Source organism: Phaethon aethereus (assembly GCF_964289735.1).
Source record: "Phaethon aethereus genome assembly, chromosome: 7".
NCBI lineage: Eukaryota > Metazoa > Chordata > Aves > Phaethontiformes > Phaethontidae > Phaethon > Phaethon aethereus.
In genome coordinates, this window is record NC_138583.1 from 23,102,603 (window position 1) to 23,122,912 (window position 20,310).

The window sequence follows — 20,310 nt, forward strand, 5'->3', positions numbered from 1 at the left end:
GACATGAGCAACAACAAAAGTACTGCTTAGATCACTAGTTGTATTGTGCTAAGTAAATCATTTTATTTCAGTAGGACCACTTATATGGTAGGAGGTTTCCAAAACGAGACTTGTATAGAAGATTTAAATAGATATGAGCACTAGAGGGCAGGAAAGCAAATGTTTAGTAAGATCAAGGGTAGTGAAAAATCTTTAAAGTATCTTGGGAGTACAACTTCTGACAAAATGGCTTCTGAAAGTTCCACCTATCTAGGTTGTAAAAAATAAAAATTAACTTTCCATTCTGCAAATTGTTTTAAACTAAGTAATTATTATAAAAACAAGTGCTGCAACTAAGCAAATTGAAAATGTTAGGGGTTTTTCTTAAAAACTTTACTCAGACCTTAGTTCTTAGAAATTAAAAAATAATTTAGCCAGACTCTTCTGTCATATATAACTGAAAAACTTAAGATTATCCATACGATGCATGTTCAAGAGGTATGTTGGCACTAATTTTGAATGGGAATAACTGTGTATAAAAGGAGTTGCCACTGTCTTTTCTACCCTGAACGTGCTCATTGAACACCATGCTCTGTGTGTGTAGACATATGTCTCTATATGAGTACACACACACACTTGCTTACTTTCCCACTCACATCATTCACCAAGAAACTGAGAAAAAATTTAAAAAGTGACTTCTCCAGCAGACAACCATTGTCAGTGAGGGTGCTGCAGCCTAGGAGCCATTTCCCCTTCTTCTGCCCATCTCCTGAACTTAATGTAATAAAACACTTTTTCTCTTTTGCTGGAACCACCACCATAGCTCCATGGGTGGCTTGCCTTCTGCCTTCCGGTAAAAGTAAAAAGGCTTGATTAGTACTCATCTAATGCAACAATACAGCAAAGACTGCTTTCTCCCCTTCAGTGAACTGGAAAATCAGACTGACTGAGGTCTGCCCGTCTGTGGTTCTTGGAGCTGAGCTTTTCCTGCACCCACTGAAGCTGCAGTAGGAGGTGGAGAAGGTGTCAGCAAGGAAGTGCTACAGTCGAGGGTACGGAGGGAGGTGTGTGCCTCTTTCTGCCCCTCTCCAGCACGCATAAGCAGTGGTGCTTCTGAGAGTATCGAAGGGTTTCTTCCCTCTGCCTGTGGCTCACTAAATCAGAGAAAGCTGCAGGCAGCCAGAACAGAATACAAGATAAAAAGAAAAAGCATGTAGGTGACTGGTTTGAAGTTAACATGTTCTGCGCCAAAAAGGGGCAATGTTAGTAACTGAGAGAAGACAGACAGGAGGGGAGAGAGAATTAATAATTAAGAACGAATAACAACCTTGAAAGAAAGAAAGGCAAGTTCTACAAGCACTGAAAAGTTATGGCAGGAGTAACTAATACAGTTATTAGGAATGGCCAAGATAATCATGGTAGATCAACTTCCCAACTTATGTTTGAGTTAAAACAGCAAACAAGCATTGATTTGTAAACTTCACAGGGATTTCAGAATAGTATCTCTTGAGAAGAACACATATGTTTAGGAGGAGAAAGTTGCAGCCAGTTCAAAATATTAATAATAAACCTGGGGAATAATGAGTGCAAGAAAAATAAGAGCTTAAAAACTGAAGGCAAATGTCCTATACAACAGTTCTTAAAAACATGGGGTTTGAAGCATTGATTATCAGAGACAAGGTGAAAAACCACAGTAAATAGCACACCAGTAAATTAAAGTACGTCACATTAAATGATCTACCTGCATTCTGTCGAGTGGTAGGACGTATGTGGGGAGGTGGGGGTGGGGATTTTAATGCAGCCAGAAAATTCAAAGAAGGAATTGGAGGTCAGATCCATCTCTTCATCTGTGATCTTGATAAAACTGCTCAATTTACTCGGCCACAAGTCAAGTATGCTTCAGCTGGGATCTTCATGGGTGGCAGGGAAGGGGATGGGGGTGGTTTCTTACATGGTACAATTGCAGCGCACACGATGCCATTGCACAGCGCGTGTGCAGTGGCACAGCCAGGGGAACGCCTGCTTGCAAAGCGTATAAGCTGGGACTGTCAAGAGTTTTCAAAAGATCATAGTAGTAGTATTTGCAAATCCTAACATTTAAAATAGATCTAAATTGTTGAAGGTGCAAAAGAAAACGCACTAGTGCCTGAGAACGTATGATTGAGACTTCTTATAGTTGGGAAAGTAGCTTCATGTCAGCTGATAATACTGTTTACAGATCTAGGTTGGTACATGTGGGAGAGGATTAATATTGAGTAGTGAAGCCAATAGAAATAGCCTGAGAAATGGGCTTGAAAGTAATCGCTTATTTTTGGGCTAGTGGTGTATGGTTTTATGTAGTCTAGCTGCTCTTCAAAAAGGTAACATTTTCCAGCAATATATTTGGAAGCTTCTTTTACAACAAGAAATTAATTCATTTTTGTAAGGCAGTGGGTATCATAGATCAATAGATGTGTATAGAAGTAGAACTTCTAGCCTGATAAAGAAGCAGGTAAATAAATTAAGCAGGTAAATAAATTAAGCAAGTAAATAGGATTGACATGTAAGTAGAACTGAAATTACATGAACAAAGGAAAAAATGGGTTTTGTTGCAAAAATTAGTAACAATAAATTGATTACTCTGTATAATATTTATGACCCAAATGAGAAGGATATTGTATCTAGTGGTTTTTAATTATCGAAGTAGTCACAGTGGAAGCTGACAGCAGTTAAATTAAGTATTGTTTTAATTAATGATAGAGTGAACTACCAAGCAGTCCAAAAGTGTTATCTTTAAATAAATAAATCTGTATATGATGGCCAATGTCTGATAGATAGTGGTTCCCTATTTGAAAGTATTTTACTGAAGCATTGTAAACATGCAATAGAATAAATTAGATTTGGGTTTCTGTTAACGGGCTTCATTTTGAATAAATAGCCATTAAAGCATATGTTTTCATAAAGTCTAATTCAGGATTTAGGGAAAGAACTACTTTAGGGGAAGAACCTACGTAGCAGTAGGTTACTAAAACCTGAAGATTTATAGATAATTGAAAAAATATATAAATAAGGGCAATTTCGTAGATAGCATAGTCCCAGTAATAACATGAGGCCCCTGAAGTACGTAGTATGGAAGGTGTTATTTAATGCAAAGATTCTAAAACCAGTAATCAAAGAAATCTGAATAAAGGGCTTAATGCTAAAGCTTATTTCAGAAGAATTTAGGAATGTGAAAATGCACTAGAAGCTGCAAAAACATAGGTTTTAAGAGAAGAACGAGTTCTCCTGTTGGGACTAGAGCTCTATGAATGGAGAACAGGTTAGCACGTTACTTAGAAGATGGATTTCTAAAGGTGCAGAACAGACCTTGAACCAAAAAATGGGGTTAAAAAAAGGGGGCTGAGGGACATTGAGCATCTCGGAGTGGCTGCAGATACGTTAACAGAGAAAATCTGGTCAGTGGTATACCAGAAGATCTGAAATAGCCTACACAGAATTAGGATGAAAGGCACTAAGTGTCTTGATACCAAGACAAAAATAGAGGAAAGCTCTGCTTTTAAACTGTGGTGAAGAGTAAGTCAGGTTGCTGATTTTCCTGAAATAAAACACTTTTAAAGCGAACCTTCTATGCAACGTCCTATTTATATATATGCCACGTAAGCATACTAGATATCTTTAAAAGCCTCTGGGCATTTGTATAATCAGACTTTTTATATAGTTTGTATAATCAGAGTGGCAAAATGATGAGCTGGTGCTAGCACTTTTCAAGCTGTCCTCAGTAGTAGCACAGAGCAGACTAGTTCCAGGGGGGAATTGTAATGGGAATAACCCATTATGGATAGGATCGGACATAAAATATGGATACCTGCTCTTTTTATATAATTGTGTATTAGACCATATTTCAAGGCACTTCTTCTGAAATATCACCTGCTATTAAAAGTGCATTTAATCAATTATAACTTTAGAAACACCTAATAAAAAGTACAGATGTTCGTAAAATACAAGAAAGAAATAATAGTAATTTCAGACCTGGACCAATTAAAAGGAATATTTCACACTTACTGTAAATGGAAAGATTTATTCAGGGACATGTTTTAAAGCCAGTTTTGGATTGTTTTTATATAAAAGTACCAAGTGTCTGCTCTAGGGAAATAGTCCAGCAGAGATACTGAAATCATGACAATAATTTCCAAGAAAGATGAGAACCTTGTACACGTGGCAACTTTTAATGGCCAAGGAATTGTACAAAATGGTCCATAAACGAATAGTTAGGGATTTAGGTATGCCTGGTTTCCGTCTTCTGAGACTTCCCTCCCCACCCCCAGAAAATGCCAGCTTTTCAGTTAAGGGAGTTTAACAAAATGTATGAGGTAAATATTTCATATATCAAGCTTTGGTTGTGTTTATTTTTTTGAAAAGAAGAAAGAGTAATGATGCAATGTTGTAAAATTAATAGCTTAAATATTATTAATTGTGTAACAGGGTACACTGTTATGTATTACAGATGTTTTATTGCAATATCAATAAATAACATATTTTCCTTTAAAAAAAGAAAAAACTTTTTAAAATAATGCTTAATATGTCTCCTTCACTGGATTTACAGTATAGATTTTGGGGAGTTTGTGGTTCAGCATCTTCAACCTACTTGAAATACTGTTAAAATAGTGTGTTTGGACTTGCTGACCTATGAGTTTTAGCATAATGAATTTTCTCATATCTGCAAACATGATGAAATCACATGTATTTGCCTCAGAATTCTGTTATTCTCAAAAAAACAATCAGAACTATATTTATACATACCCTAATTTAGCATACAGGTATTTTAAGGTTATTAACCGGAACAGTTGGCTTCTCAAACTCAGACACAATTCATTCTCCCCTCTTGTGTCTAATTCTGGAGGTAAAAGGTACCCGGGATTTCCCAAGCAAGTTCATAAAGCATGTCCTTTAGTTTTAAAGCTTACTTTATTCTGCTTTCTTCTGTTTTGTAGCATTTTGTCTCTTTTGACCCACTGGAATTACTTTATTTATTTAACTGTGGCTACCTAAAAAAAAGCCTCACTTCATTACCGCTAGTTCTCCCTCATACTGATCAGAATGGGGTTTGGCACTGAATGCTGTAGGGGAGAGGCTGTGCACGCATTTTGTCTCTAAAATTTACTTCCTGAACTAAGCTTTGCTTGTTCACGTCGGGAGGGGCTTGCTTCAGGAAGGTCCAGGTGGCCCAGATGATCTGCCTCTTCCCTGAGCGACGCTGCGGGGTCCCCATCGCGTTCTCCATCACCGCTGCTGTGGGCGGCCCCGGAGACCCCCTGCCCGAGACATCGCTGAGCAAGTAGCGTTGCAGCCTGCGTTCGCCTGAAACTCGCGCTCTCCGCCGTGGCCTTGGACCTTCTCCCACGTTGCAGGCCACGGGGACTTGGTCCAGAGTCTGCCCTGCTATAGACTCTCTACCTGCTCTGACGAAGCATTAGAGTCTGTTCTGTGAGGCTGGAGCTTCGTGATCTAAAATGTTAGCGTGATGTTTTGGATGGCGTGTGACAGGAATGTCCACGTCCTAAATAAGCAGCAATTTCCAGGGGGATCTCTGTAGCTATAGATAGCAGACAGCCCAGTATCATTTTTATTGCTGGAAATTCACGTTTCTCTACAAATGTTTCCCTACAGGATTCTGTATAAATTTTGCCTCGTTTCTTTTTCCAGCCCAACTCTGTAATAAGGCATTTCGACCCAGAGTTCTGTGACAGTCACAATATCCGCTGAGAAGCTGAAAGGCATTTCAGTTTAGATAAAAGTAAGGTTTATTCAGCTTGCTCCCAGGTAACTTCACAGAAAAAGTGTATCTGCTGTGGTGCTTTAATATACACCCTGTAAAAGCAAGTTAGATTAGTCCTGGTTGGTACTGAAGAACCTAAATTGCAACTGGTAATTCTAAACTATAAATTTTTTAAACTTTTTAAATTGTATTTCTAGAGGTCTTTGATTTAGAGAACTTTGCTTGCTTTGAAACAGGATGTTTCTGTTCTCAGATGTTAAGTCATAAGAGCAAGATCACGTCATCACGAAAGCTGTTTGCCGTTTTAAGTAGTTTCAAGTAAATAAGAAGTATCTGCCTGAGGGAAAAGGAACTATGTCCAGCGTGTATTTAGAGTTTAGGATTCACGAAATTAAGTTGAGGAGCCTATACTGCTAATTGCTAAGAACAAGATAGATTAATCTGCATCCTAACGACGTAAAATGCGTGTGAAATCTATAGCTCCGTATCTGGAAAGCAGCACAAGCGAGACCACCAGTTCTGCCAATCAGTCATTCACATTTCCCACTGTTTTCCTCTATTGTAGCAAGATGTGAGAAGCTGCTCTCAGGCCACACAAACAATGCTCTTTATTGGTCTTTACTGAGGCATGATCAGGCGTCTGTGCCGAGGCTGCCAGCCTCAGAGAAGTGCTGCTGGGTGACATCTGGCAGCCTGGCTTTGCTACAGATAGATTTATGAGCTGTGAAAGATGGTCAAATTAACATCTTCTGCATTCTTGATAGGATTAGGGTTTCTGGGACATGCAGCCATTTGCATATTGCCCTGACTTACCGCATTAGTATTGTGGCCGTGGCTCATGGTAATAGATTTTTGTGGAAGGCTTTCTCCCTTTGCATCCTACCGTTTCTCAGTCACTGCTGGCAGTGGCACATCTGTGCTGCTTTAACAGCCCGAGCAGAAATCATACTTCTTGCTCTGACTTCTTCCAGTTACTATCTTAATGCAAATCAAGAGCAGCCGCCGTTGTAATAAGCTCTTTCACGCGGGGAAGGATGCTCTTCACTAGGGATGAGCTCACACACAAACGAGGTTGAATGACTAACGCACTTCTGTGAGAGCCCACAAAAGTTGCCCCTAGGAGTTAAAGAGAGAAGGTCTAACCCAAGCTACCTTTCTATAGCCTCAAGCAATTATTGAAGGTCTTGGAAAACATAATTTCCTCAATAAAAACTGAACTGAAACCCCTGATAGCATTAAATGCCTGTTCCTTTCCCTTCACCCCCTCCCCACACAAGAGAGACTGCATGATTTTTTTTTTTTTTTTTTTCCATGCTGGTCATCCAGTGTTGCTAAAATAAAGCCCGTGCATGTCACTAGACTGGAGATGGCTTCAGTCCGCTGTGTCTGCACCAAGCGACAATGGCCACGCACCCCTCGGCAGTGCCCCAGTGGCCTGGTGCCTGCCTGGGTGGTGGCACAGGGAAGGGTCTGGGCTGCAGATGTTGAGCCCTGGTCAGCATCAGGGCAAGGCTGACAGCAGGGGTGGCAGAGGGGGCTTGGGGGGCCCCCATGGGATGGCAAAGCAGGTGAGGGCTGGTGGGGTGAGAGCTGGTGGCGTGAGAGCATGGCCAGCGCTGGAAGATGCTGTACGAGAACACAGGCCACCGAGGGTGGCCATCGTCCCTTTAAGCCCTAGGGTGGCTCTCAGCCGTCAGGTGAGGGTGGGAGCAATAGTGGAGGATGTAAAATGCAGCTTAGATGCACCATTATAGCCCCTTTAAATGTAAGGCCAAAGACTGTTTAATGGAACTTCTGATCAAAATACTAGCAGGGAAGCTTATGTCAGCGAGGCCGTGATTTTTGTCATCACAGAAAAAAAATGCCACATTCTCTTCAACAGTCTTAACTGGTTGAACAACTTGTCTGAGTGGTCAACCCCACAGCTATTTTTTCTGCCCTTCAGAATCACAGAATCGCAGAATCACTAAGGTTGGAAAGGACCTTCAAGTCCAACCATTAATCCAGCACCACCATGTCCTGAAGCACCACATCCACACGTTTTTTGAACACTTCCAGAGATGGTGACTCCGCCACTTCCCTGGGCAGCCTGTTCCAAGGCTTGACCACCCTCTCGGTGAAGAAATTTTTCCTAATATCCAATTTAAAACTCCCCTGGTACAACTTGAGGCCATTCCGTCTCGTCCTATCGCTGGTTACTTGGGAGAAGAGACCAGCACCCACTTCACCACAACCCCCTTTCAGGTAGTTGTAGAGAGTGATAAGGTCTCCCCTCAGCCTCCTCTTCTCCAGACTAAACAACTCAGCTGCTCCTCATAAGACTTGTGGTCTTATGAACACAGGATTCGAGGTGCGGCCTCACCAGTGCCGAGTACACGGGTACAATCACTTCCCTACTCCTGCTGGCCACACTATTCCTGATACAGGCCAGGACGCTGTTGGGCTTCTTGGCCACCTGGGCACACTGCCGGCTCATGTTCAACCGGCTGTCAACCAGCACCCCCAGGTCCCTTTCTGCCGGGCAGCTCTCCAGCCACTCCTCCCCAAGCCTGTAGCGTTGCATGGGGTTGTTGTGACCCAAGTGCAGGAACCTGCACTTGGCCTCATTAAACCTCATACAGTTGACCTCGGCCCATCAGTCCAGCCTGTCCAGATCCCTCTGCAGAGCCCTCCTGCCCTCCAGCAGATCAACACTCCCACCCAGCTTGGTGTCATCTGCAAACTTACTGAGGGAGCACTCGATCCCCTCATCCAGTTCATCAGTAAAGATACTGAACAAGACCAGCCCCAGAACTGAGCCCTGGGGAACACCACTTGTGACCAGCCGCCAGCCGGATTTAACACCGTTCACCACAACTCTCTGGGCTCGGCCATCCAGCCAGTTCCTCACCCAGCGAAGAGTAAACCTGTCTAAGCCACAAGCCGCCAGTTTCTCCAGGAGAATGCTGTGGGAGACGCTGTCAAAGGCTTTACTAAAGTCCAGGTAGACAACATCCACAGCCTTTCCCTCATCCACTAGGCGGGTCACCTGGTCATAGAAGGAGATCAGGTTAGTCAAGCAGGACCTGCCTTTCATGAATCCATGTTGGCTGGGCCTGATCCCTTGGTTGTCCTGCAGATGCCCTGTGAGCACTCTCAAGATGAACCGCTCCATGATCTTCCCCGGTAACGAGGTCAGGCTGACAGGCCTGTGGTTCCCAGGATCCTCCTTCCGGCCTTTCTTGTAGATGGGCATCACATTGGCAAGCCTCCAGTCGTCTGGGACCTCCCCTGTTAACCAGGACTGCTGATAAATGATGGAGAGTGGCTTGGCAAGCTCCTCCGCCAGCTCTCTCAGTACTCTCGGGTGGATCCCATCAGGCCCCATAGACTTGTGGGTGTCTAGGTGGTTTAACATGTCCTTAACTGCTTCCTCCTGGATTATGGGCAGGTTATTGTGCTCTCCATCCCCATCTTCCAGCTCAGGGCGCTGAATACCCTGTGGATACCTGGACTGGCTATTAAAGACTGAGGCAAAGAAGGCATTAAGTACCTCAGCCTTGTCCTCGTCCTTGGAGACAATGTTCCCCGCCATATCCAGTAGGGGATGGAGATTCTCCTTGCCTCTCTTTTTGTTGTTAATATATTTGTAGAAGCATTTTTTATTATCCTTTACAACTGTGGCCAGACTGAGCTCTAGCTGGGCTTTTGCCTTTCTAATTTTGTCCCTGCTTGACCTAACAAGATCCTTGTACTCTTCGTGAGTTGCCTGCCCCTTCTTCCAGAGGTGATAAACTCTCCTCTTTTCCCTGAGTCCCAGCAAAACCTCCCTGTTCAGCCAGGCCGGTCGCCTTCCCCGCCAGCTCTTCTTACGGCACATGGGGACCGCCTGCTCCTGCGCCTTTAAGATTTCCTTCTTGACGGCTGTCCAGCCTTCCTGGACCCTTTTGTCCTTCAGGACTGTCTCCCAAGGGACTCTCTCAACCAGTGACCTGAACAGGCCAAAGTCTGCCCTCCGGAAGTCCATGATAGCAGTTTTGCTGACCCCTCTCCTTACTTCGCTCACAACTGAGAATTCTATCATGTCGTGGTCGCTAAGCCCAAGACGGCCTCCGACCACCACATCTCCCACCAGTCCTTCTCTGTTTGTAAACAGCAGGTCCAGCAAGGCACCTCCCCTGGTGGGCTCACTCACCAGCTGTGTCAGGAAGTTATCCTCCACACACTCCAGAAACCTCCCAGATTGTTTCCTCTCTGCCGTGTTATACTTCCAGCAGATGTCCGGTAGGTTGAAGTCCCTGACAAGAACAAGGGCCAGCGAATGCGAGACTTCTGCCAGTCTTTTATAGAATGTCTCATCTGTCTCTTCGTCCTGGTTGGGTGGTCTGTAACAGACTCCCAGCAGGATATCTGCCTCATTGGCCTTCCCCCTCATCCTTACCCACAAGCACTCTACTTGGTCTTCACAATCGTCGATTTCTATGCAATCAAAACACTCCCTAACATACAGAGCCACCCCACCACCTCTCCTTCCTTGCCTATCCCTTCAGAAGAGCTTATAGCCATCCATTGCAGCACTCCAGTCATGAGAATCATCCCACCATGTTTCTGTGATGGCAACTAGATCATAGCTGTCCCGCTGCACAATGGCTTCCAGCTCCTCCTGTTTGGTGCCCATGCTGCGTGCATTGGTGTAGATTGTTTTGTCAGATTTGTTTTCGAGATAGATATAAGCGGTGTAAGTGAGACACGCTGTGGCAGGACGCTGGAAGGGTGATTTCGGCTGCACAGGCAGCTCACTGCCTGTGGGGCCTGAAAACAACAGCAGGCAGCCAGCCCAAGCCCAGAAAATGTAACTTGGAGCATTTACAGGCAAACAGAACTGCAGTTAATTCTGTGCAACTGCATAGATTTCAAGTTTTTGGTGATTCTTTAGAGCCAGAGATCCATGGCCTTTCCATGCTGCTGCTGAGACAGCCTGGCACCCTGTAGATGCTCTGGCGAATGCGCACGGGGAGTTTGGTGGTTCCACTGGGTCGTCTTAATTCTGCCGTGTAATGCACTGTACGTGACGTTAAGCGAGGCGTTGCTGTTAGCTGGTGTGAAGTCACCCTTCAGACCAGTTACAGGGAAACATAAATAAATGGATCTTTGTGGACCCCTAATTGCATTCAGTTGCAAGAAACAAACCGCTTATGCTGTAGACTTACAGCCATTTCAAACGAGATTTCAGCAGCCCTGTCACTGGAGGAGCCAGGCCCGCCTGCCTTTGGACACTCGCTGTAGCTCCTGGGCCACCCCTTCCCTGATGCTGATATGACCATCCGGAGGAGCTGACCCAGCCGAAACCTCCCCTGCCCCAAAACGCTTCGACTCCGACTGGTTCCCTGATCTCGTTTGCCATGTGGCTGCGTAAACATTTGCACTGACATAAAAACATGGGCAATAGCAAAAAAAGGAGAAGGACAAGGCTGCCTCTTCCAGGGCAAGGCCAGCTTCTGCCGGCTGCAGCTGATGGCGTAAGCAGTGATGTTCCCCAGCCCCGGGGTGCCGGTGCGAGATAACCCAGTTAACCCCACACGCGTGCGGCGAGTGGGATTTCCAAGGTGCATAGAAAAGAGAAGGTATCCAACAAATCACTGTTTCAGTTTTACGAAAAGTACTTACATGTACTTACTCCTTACCTAGACTAAGTAATAATAAAAAATATATGAGCTATTCTTCTTCAGGAAATTATAGCTTTTCCAGCCTTATCTTCCGATTTTTTTACACTCGCTTACACTCTCATTTAATGTTAGGTGGTACCTTCTCTATAGAGCCAATCACTTTTGCTGCAAGTGATGCACGATGGAAGCATTTCCATTAACCTCATTCAGGAGTTAGCCCTGACTTTCCAACAAGAAGTCTACTCTGCTCCAGCATTTTCGTTCCAATAACTTGAAAGGATTTAGCACCTCTGAGAGTCCCACCACACCATCAAGTCGTGGGCAGAGGAACTACACAGACAAACGTACACGATCATCTGAGTCTAATTTCCTCGGGCAGCAAAGAGAACGAAACAGTCGCCCGCCCGTGGCAGGTGAGGACCCACACAGAAGGCAGAGCAAGCGGTGACAGAGTATATTCTGGTGGCATTGGGCGTGTACTCCTAATTGTGCGACGCTAATTTGTTCCTAAGCCGCATTTGCTACCGGGCCACATTAAAAGGAAGGCGGCAGCAATTCGGGCTCTCCCCACCACCCTGGCACTGGCAGAAAGGCTCAGCCGGAGCCTCTTGGTGGCCCAGTGACGTGTTGTCCCCACAGGTGCCCCTGCACACAGCTGGCCCCAGCCCCAGGGCTGCCTTGTCTCCCAGGAATGAAAACAGGAGCCTTTATCTCCCCGAGAAAGGGAATTCTCCTTAAACCAAACTCTTTTTTTCTTTCCCGGTACTGTTTTCCAACAGAACTATGGCACCGTAAAGTTCCTGGCTCAGAGACGTCCATTGAAACAAACCGTCACGTTACCATTGCTAATTACCGTGGACTAATAAAGCTTTAAAAAGCCCCCAGAAGCTATTAAGATGCCGTTGATGTGTACGTGTGTGACGGAGCCAGGGAGAAGGATGTTCATTGGCCCTGCGCTGGGTGGGATGACATCGGGCCCCGCTTTCCATAGGGCCTCCAGCTTGCCCCGACGTCTGCTGAGGGCCGCGAGAGAATGGAGCTGAAGGGAGAAAACCTTCACGCTGCACCCTCTCGGCTCCAATGAGAACACAGGCAGCTTCAGCTGGGGATAAAAGACCTTTAAAAAAACAAAAAAAAACCCCAAACAGAAAACAAAACAAAAAGAGAGAGCCTGTAGTCTTGGAGCTGCTGTTAACGGGAGATGAATCGCAAGAGACCATTTCATGGCGAGGGACCTGAGAGCGCAGCATCCCCAAGAGCCGTCAGCTCTCAGCGAGGGTCGTGCCAAAGCCCTTTGCTGTCAGGACTGAAGCATGCATATAAATTTTATGCCATTTGTCTTTGAGCAGAGACAAAAGATCAGTTCCAAATCCTCAACATCTTGTCTCGACTAACATGAAATAATACTCTCTTGTGTGGCTGTCTTGTTACTCTTTTCCCATGAAAAAAATACTAGTGATAAATTTATTCATAATTTTGAAAGGTTTTGCTCTTAAAATTAAAAAAGAAGAAGACAACTTGGGTTTGAGGCTATATTTATTCCTGTTAGTGCAAATCAGGCTGCTGCTAAGGACGGTGACTTCGGGAAGTACTTTAACTGAAAAGCAGCACAGCTTTAAAAAGTCAGCCACTAGATTTTCTTCTCCTGCTTTTCACTAAATGACCTCTAAGGATGATACATCTCATGTATTTTCTAGTTACAAGTGCAGTCTGAAATAAAAATTACTGTAGGATTTTTTGTTCTTTTTCTACTGAGAATTCAAACCCTATAGACATTTTGGGACCTACGACCTTCACATACTCATGCAAGAAAATCTGCTGCATCTGGTAGTCAGGCTAAATAGGGGGTCTGGATGTAATTTGCAGAATAAAATGCTTTAAGATCTTTTTTATTAAATTAACAATGTGTGCTGAAATAGATACTATGCACAATTTTACGTTTCAGGATTTGGATCTCTCTTATTGGACCAGATTCTGTTCTATGTGATTCCTTTGTTAAATAGATATTTTAACATCAGTACTTTGTGAAAATGTAATAAGAAATTATTTAATTCTATGTTCACCATGGCCCTTTCATCAAGCTTTTTCTCATTTCATGACAGTTTAAATAGAAAATAACGTCATGTTAGAGTCTGAAATTAATTACAACTTAATCCTAAGGAGCTTTATTTTACAAGGAGCAATTATTCCTAGATTTCCTCTGAGAGATGAACATAAAACTCTTCCAGCTGATCCAACAGCTCTACAGGGGGTGTGAAATGGGTTTCCCTAGGGCGAGTCGCGCGGCAAGGTGCTAGCGTGGCGATGGTGCTGCGCGTCTCGGGCACTACCCGGGCAGGCAGCGGAGTCCTCTGCAGCGACCCAGTGTCGCTTACGGGAGCATCGTCCTTTACTTGCCCGCCCTGAGAGCGCACAACCTGCTGCCTTTCGATACCCTGTCTAACTCTGCACGTCCTGGAACGGGTCAGGAAGAGGGGAGCAGGAGCAGGAGCAAAGCTGGGTGCTGCTCCTGCAGGTCCTGAGTGTGTAACAAATGAAAAGAGGAGAGGGACAGTGATGTGCGGTCAGTATTTAGTAATGTAGGTGTGTGCGGAGTACTGCTGTGCTCTGCTGCAGTAACTGACCCACTGAGGAGGTACAGCCAGTGCACGCTAAGCCCAAGCTGCAAGGATTCGAAATATGCTTACGGCAACTCAGTAACACTGTGGCACCTTGAATTGCAATAGGTATACTCTATGTGGCAGTACGCTGGCATGCGTCGGCTTATTTTAGTTTCCGTTTCCCTTTACAAACCAAGGATAAATGGATGGATGGTCCTTCAGACCAAGAGCTAGTCCTACTGTCCAGACAGGGCTGAGCACAGCGGCCGTTTGTGGATACTGGACTTTTCTCCCACCTGGGTCCAGCGTCACTCACAGCTGGCAAACTGGCTTACAGGAATGGAAATGCTTTCAAGTAAGACACAGCCACGTCTGTTGAAAGCAGTCGTCACGGTGAGGATCACTCCGACGCTGAACCTTTGGAGATTTCTTGTTCTTAGTTCAGCTCTGCTCAGAGAGCGAGGAAAGATTCATTTCATTTATTAATTTTGTGATGTCACTTTATAGGAGGGGATTGTTGCAAACAGCAAGATGGCTCACTCTCGGCTTTAACCTCACAAATTAGAGTAACATCATGTAATTGTCCCCTCAGAATCAGAAAGTGGTGAAAGAGAGATTATTAGTTTGCTACTTAATAAGATCAAAGGTTTTCTATGTGTAAAAAGAGTAATTAAGGCCAACTGCACTAAAAACATACCCAGATTCAGCATCACTGATTTTTCTGCAAAGGAAAATCAAGAAATGGTGTTGTCAGCTCTTGAGAGTCTGTTGGAATCTCCAGACACAGGGATATCTGTTTGTATGGTCTCATGAATACGTGATGAGCTGTGCATTCAAACTGGCTGCCATTTCTACTGAGCAGCCAAGGAAAGAAAACAATGCTGACTGTGTGCAGTATGGCACAAAGCTGCCTTTTTTTTTTTTTTTAACCCCTGAAAACTTCCAAAGCGTTAGAGCCCCCGGAATTCAAAATCCAGAAGCTAAAAAGTCAGTTGATACTTTTTTTTTTTTAAGGGTAGCTCATGCTTCTCCTTGAAAGACAAACTTAGCATCCTGCTACCTTTACCTGGCAGCGCCCTTGTGATGATAACCCAGCCTGCAGCCGCATGGGGGAAGGTGCCCTCTCGTTAATTATGCCCAGGACCACCTGCCTCCGGGGTGGGAGAGCTTATCAGGCCTGCGGGGCAGGCAGCCAGGGCTTGCTCCTGGCAGGTTGGCTACGCTGGGTCTTCTTGCTGAGGGCACTGAGTGGCCAGGAGGAGCTGAGGAGGGAAGGATGAGATGACAGGAGCCAGCCAAGCCAGCAATCAGAGAAGTGGTGAAGGACCACCACAGCTGCGGTGGGAGAGCAGAGAGAGGTAAGGCTGGCTGCAGGGTGGGCGTGTGGGCACATTTGGGTGGCTGAACTAAATCTGGTGGTGGTGGGGGGGTGACAAGCATATGTTGTGGTGGAACTGTCATAGGGCTGGAAAGGAACAGATTCTGTTGGAAGTGAAGCTCTTGGCTACAAAGCCTCCCTGTGTTTGGCTGGCTTAGCTGGTGGTGTCAGCTGTCACCTAACCATGGCAGAGGATGAAAATGTTGAGTTAGGAAGCAAAAAGCCACAGTCTTCCCCCTTAAAAACAAATCTGAGGATCTGACAGTGGTTTTCCAGCCTTTGGCATTTGCAATACATAACATAGAAAAACTGAATATTTGTTGCCATTCAGCTCTGGGCACTGGTGTTATGAACCACAGTACAGGTGCAGTGAATATAGACTTCTGGGTTGTTGTGTTTCATTAGTGGATGGTGCTGTAGGAAAGACTTTGAGCTCCTTAGGAGAGTTGGGTGAATAATATGGTGAAACATAGAGCAAGGGACCTTCTTCTTTTTCTTCTCTTTCGGGTAGAACAATGAATTTGTTCAGAGTTGCTAGTTGGGTTTTTAAACACAGGGTGATGTGGGTAATCAGATCAGTTGCCATGGTGTTCCACCTTTGCATGAAGGCAAGCTCTAATGGCACTGCACAAAGCTGCTGTGCCAGTGCCATGGAAGTAAAACAAAGCTGTGTATTATTGCAGGATATTGTGCAAGGCTATGACCAGCAGCCTGCTGTATGACATATAGATGAAGGAAAAATGAGCTGTCATTAAAAAAAAGATTGTGTAAGTCACATACAAGCTTTTTCATAGTGCTGCTGAGGATTATCCAAGCTGTTTGCCGTAAAGGAAAATGCCTTGGGACTAACATCTGTATGCAACAGTCCAGATTCTCTTGAAAGCCACTGAGCAGATCCTTATTGCCTCTTGGTGGCCTCCTCACAGCCACCCATACAGAAAGAGTCTGCAGGTCCTCCCAGTCATGGGCAGGCATCTGGGGCTGTGTGGGACCACAGGCACCTACATGTGCCAGGGGACGGTCAGGGCGCAGCAGAGGAGGACTGGTTTGCAGAGTGGGGCATGCTTGTGGGGGCCCTCCTACCACCCCTCACCTGCACTGTGACCATACTCAGGTGCATCTGTGGCACTAGATATATGAACCAGGTCCAGGGACTGCAAGCAAGGGGTTCAACTCGAATACTCCTTCTCTATCAAACGTGGGGATTAATTGTGCAAAAGAAAGGCTAAAGGACAGATTGCAAAGGTACACATGCACTTATAGAGCTGCATAAGCAATAGTTCTGGTTTGGTGCTTTTGTTGGCTTTACCCCTTTTCATGTGGCTTTCTTCAAGCACGTTGAGTTGTAGGCTGGAGGTCGTCTGAAGGGGCCACACTTAGGATTAACAATAAGTATCTTGCATTGCATAAGCTTTCTGAAGACTCTGTAGTTCAGCTTTAAAAAAATAACTTCAAAACTAACACTGAATTTGTCCCTGGGCAGTATTTCATCAAACAACTCTGCTTGAGCAACTACATTACAAACTTATATTAAGGAAAGTGAACACTACTTGTTATCTTGCCAGATTTTGAGCTTCCAAGTTGCAAGGACTGTAAGTCAGAAACTGTTTCTCTCTTGTCAGCATTAAGTTCAATTTAAAATAGCTAAAATTCTGGTTTAGCTCCACCGCATCACATCTGTAGGTGCTGCGCTTACCTGTGAGGCTGAATAACACTTTGTCCTAATAAGCTTGCTGACAGGCAAGCTAATAAGCTATGAAATTCAAACTTTTGCAACACGTTGTTTAAAAGGTGAAATTCTGTAATCGAGCAAGGTAAATAATGCTGCTGTAAGCATATATACTACATATATAAGCATATATACTACATGGCTCATCCATCTGTAATGCTAGAGCTTTGACGGGGGTGTACTTTCCCCAGTCAAAGTGCTGATTAGGCAGTGACCGCTAGCCTTGTAAAACCACTGCTGGCTTCCTCTTCTCGCCCAGTTGCTTCCCCAAATGATTCTTCAGGTTAAAAAGCAAATATATGTGGTGCTTCCTGATGTGACTGCCCCTTTGAACACCCTCGTGTGAGAAGGACTGGGTTTTATTTTTGACACTGCTCTGGCTGCTTTATCCCTGGTTTATGTGGTTGTTGTACTGCACCTGTCAGGGATTTGATGTTTAATGACTGGTCCTGTCTCATGTGGAGGGAGCACAGTGGGTGCTCTGCTGCTGCCGGGATACTGCGCCTCTGTGCTTGGTCTGCTGAGGTACCGAAGCGTTCTGGTTCAGGAATAACCTATGAGAAGCAGCCCTCTGAGTGACTGCAGGGGTAATTTTGAGCTATCTCCACGGAACAATTAATGCAGTCTTTAACCAAACACCTCTCCGCAGACAGAGAGTTTATTCACAAGTGATTCCCCAGGACCTTTTTTTTAATGAATGAAGGTCCTTCCCACGTTTACCTCAAGCGTAGCCCTGCTTTCCGCACAGCTGCACTGGGCGGTGGGGCAGGACAAGCTGTCAGCGCGTGGTCAGGTTTGTGGTGTAGAAGCCACCATCAGTTCTTTTGGAATGAGTGGGATGCGTCTGCATGAAATAAATCGGAACTGAGGAAAACCTGAGCTCTCTTTACCAAATGGACCACAGAATTGTGCTTTGGGAAACAGATAAAGTGTTTAACATCTCAAATCCCTCTTCCTCCTTGGTAAAACAACTTGCCTACTTCAACAGCATGTCCCTCTAAACATGACCCTTGCTTTGGCCTTAGCCAAATCAGACCTCATTAGCTAGGTGAAACACCATTAACCTCCAACACCCAGTGTGTGTGCCTAGCTGCTGCTTCTGTGTTTCTCAATCTTTTCACAGCTGGTTTCTCACTCAGCTCTCTTCACGTTGATGGTTGAAGTCAGTCAGTGATCATCTGCTCTGCGGAAACGGGACTGGACTTGCTTGTTTGTGAAATCTTTGTAAGCAAGAAAGTTTTTTCTAGGACTTGCTGTTTAGTGAAGTCTCAGTTGTTCCTTATTTTGACATCAATGTTTTTCTAGCTGGGCCATTTCAATGTAACTTTAACCTTTAGGCGTTATGGAAATTGATCTGAGGGAAGGGAACAGCTGCCTGTCGGTGTTTATCTCCTTCGAGAAACTTTCACGTACCACAGGAGCTGCCCTGCTCGCCTGCTCTGCCCGCCGCCAGCAGTCACGCGTGTTGCTCAGCAGCGCAGCCGTGCTGCCGGCACCGCAGCGCTTCGACGAGAAAAGACTTACGGGAGCTTCTTGTCATAAAATAGTCACCGCTTTATTGGGGAGGAAAAGGGGAAAGCTGACAAAGCCAAGGGACACGGGGAGCTGAGGGCTGGGCGCGCGGGGCAAGCCCTGGCGCGGGATGGGGGGGGGGGCAGGCAGGGGCGGCTCAGCCCTCCCAGAAGCCGAGGAAGAAGCTGCACAGCGAGTGCCACCGCTCGGCGCAGTAGCTCTCCCCCGGTTCCGCGGTGGGCTCCGCGGCCGGCGGGGCGGGCCCGGGCCCGGGGGCGGGCAGCAGGCGGAGCTGCGCCTCGGGCGGCGCCCGGCCCGGGCCGCAGAGGCGGGCGCTGAGCGGGCCGCCCCGGGCGCAGGGGTGCCGCCGCCGCCGCAGCCTGCCCAGCACCTGCCGCCAGTACTGGCGGCTGCGGACGCCGTAGGCGGGGCAGCGCCGCGGCTCCCCGCGGTAGGCGCAGCTCCGCGCCGCCCCGCCGCCCGCCGGCGGCCGGCAGGTCAGGCGCAGCTCGCTGGCCCCCGCCGCCGACCGCAGCTCCCAGCTGCAGCGGTGCCGCTCCGGCGTGGAGAACCGCCCCGCCCGCGCCGCCTCCCGGCCCGCCCTGCTGCCGGCGGCGGCCCCCAGGGCGGCCAGGGCCAGCAGGGCCAGGGGCAGCCTCATCTCGTCGGCGCCGCGGGAGCCTCCTCCGGTGCCTCAGCGACGGAGCGTCCCGGCGCGGGGCACGCCGGCCCGCCGCATCCTCCGCGCCCTGCGGAGACACGGACGCTGGTGGGCGGGTGCCCTCGCTGCTCCCACCCGCTGCCCGCCCCGGCGGGAGCGCAGCCCCCGGCGTCGCGCCAGGCTGAGCCGGCTGGGGTCCGTTTCGGCGGAGGGGCGCAGAGCGGGCTTGTCCCTCCAGGGCCTCATCCCCGGGGCTTTTAGTTTGTTTCTCCCTCTCCCGGGCTCCGCTGACGGACCGCCCCTGCCGGGAAGCCGTGGCCCTGGGGCAGCGTGAGCCGAGACCCTGCACCCGCCAGCTGCGGCAGCGAAGCGGCGAGCGGCCGCCGCTCGGCAGCCAGACCCGGCTGCAGGCAAACCGCTTCCCTCAAGCCCCTTCCCCGCCCCTGCCTCCCCCCGCCCCGTACCCGGTTTCCCCTCAACACACCCCGGTACTTTCCGCTCTGTCCCGGGGGCACTCACGGCGCGATGCGGGGTGCGTGGCGCTGCGCGGCGGTCGGCGGCTGCCGGCGGTGGGGCCGGGCACGGGGGTTATCAATGGCCGGGGTCTGCCCCCGCCGACGCCCCTCCCCGGCCCACCGCCCGCGGCGGGACAGGCGGGGAGCTCTGTGCCCCACCACCCCCCTCCCCGCTCCCCTTTTGTTCGAGGAAACCGCACGCCGGCACCGCAGCACCCTCCCAGGGCTGCGGCGGCCTGGGGAGGCAGCCGAAAGAGCGGAGTCTGTGCGGAGAGCCTGCAGCCGGCGGGATTCTGGTGGGTGAGAACCGACGTGTGTGTTTATTTTCGTTTTAAATCGATGGAGTTAGATCACAAAAAGGGATTCTCGTTTCGGAAGTAGAATACCAGTGTGGATTATTCTAGGATGGCTATTTTTTGTCAATGTGGAGCCAGAAGTTTTGAGCAAACATCGACGTGATCTTTATGTTACTGCAGTTTCTGAAGTCTCTGCTCAGAATTAGGCTCTCGAAGTCCACATGTGCTTCAGTTTCATGG

General features: G+C 47.2%; 1 protein-coding gene across 1 annotated transcript; it reads right to left on the bottom strand.

Moving 5' to 3' along the window:
- Positions 1-18,755: 18,755 nt before the first annotated feature.
- FGFBP3 (fibroblast growth factor binding protein 3) lies at positions 18,756-19,525 on the bottom strand (the record flags this gene model as incomplete). The annotated part of the gene is made up of 1 exon (XM_082002155.1): positions 18,756-19,525. The coding sequence occupies exon 1, from the start codon at positions 19,257-19,259 to the stop codon at positions 18,756-18,758; it is 504 nt and encodes a 167-aa protein (XP_081858281.1). The 5' UTR covers positions 19,260-19,525.
- Positions 19,526-20,310: the final 785 nt, after the last annotated feature.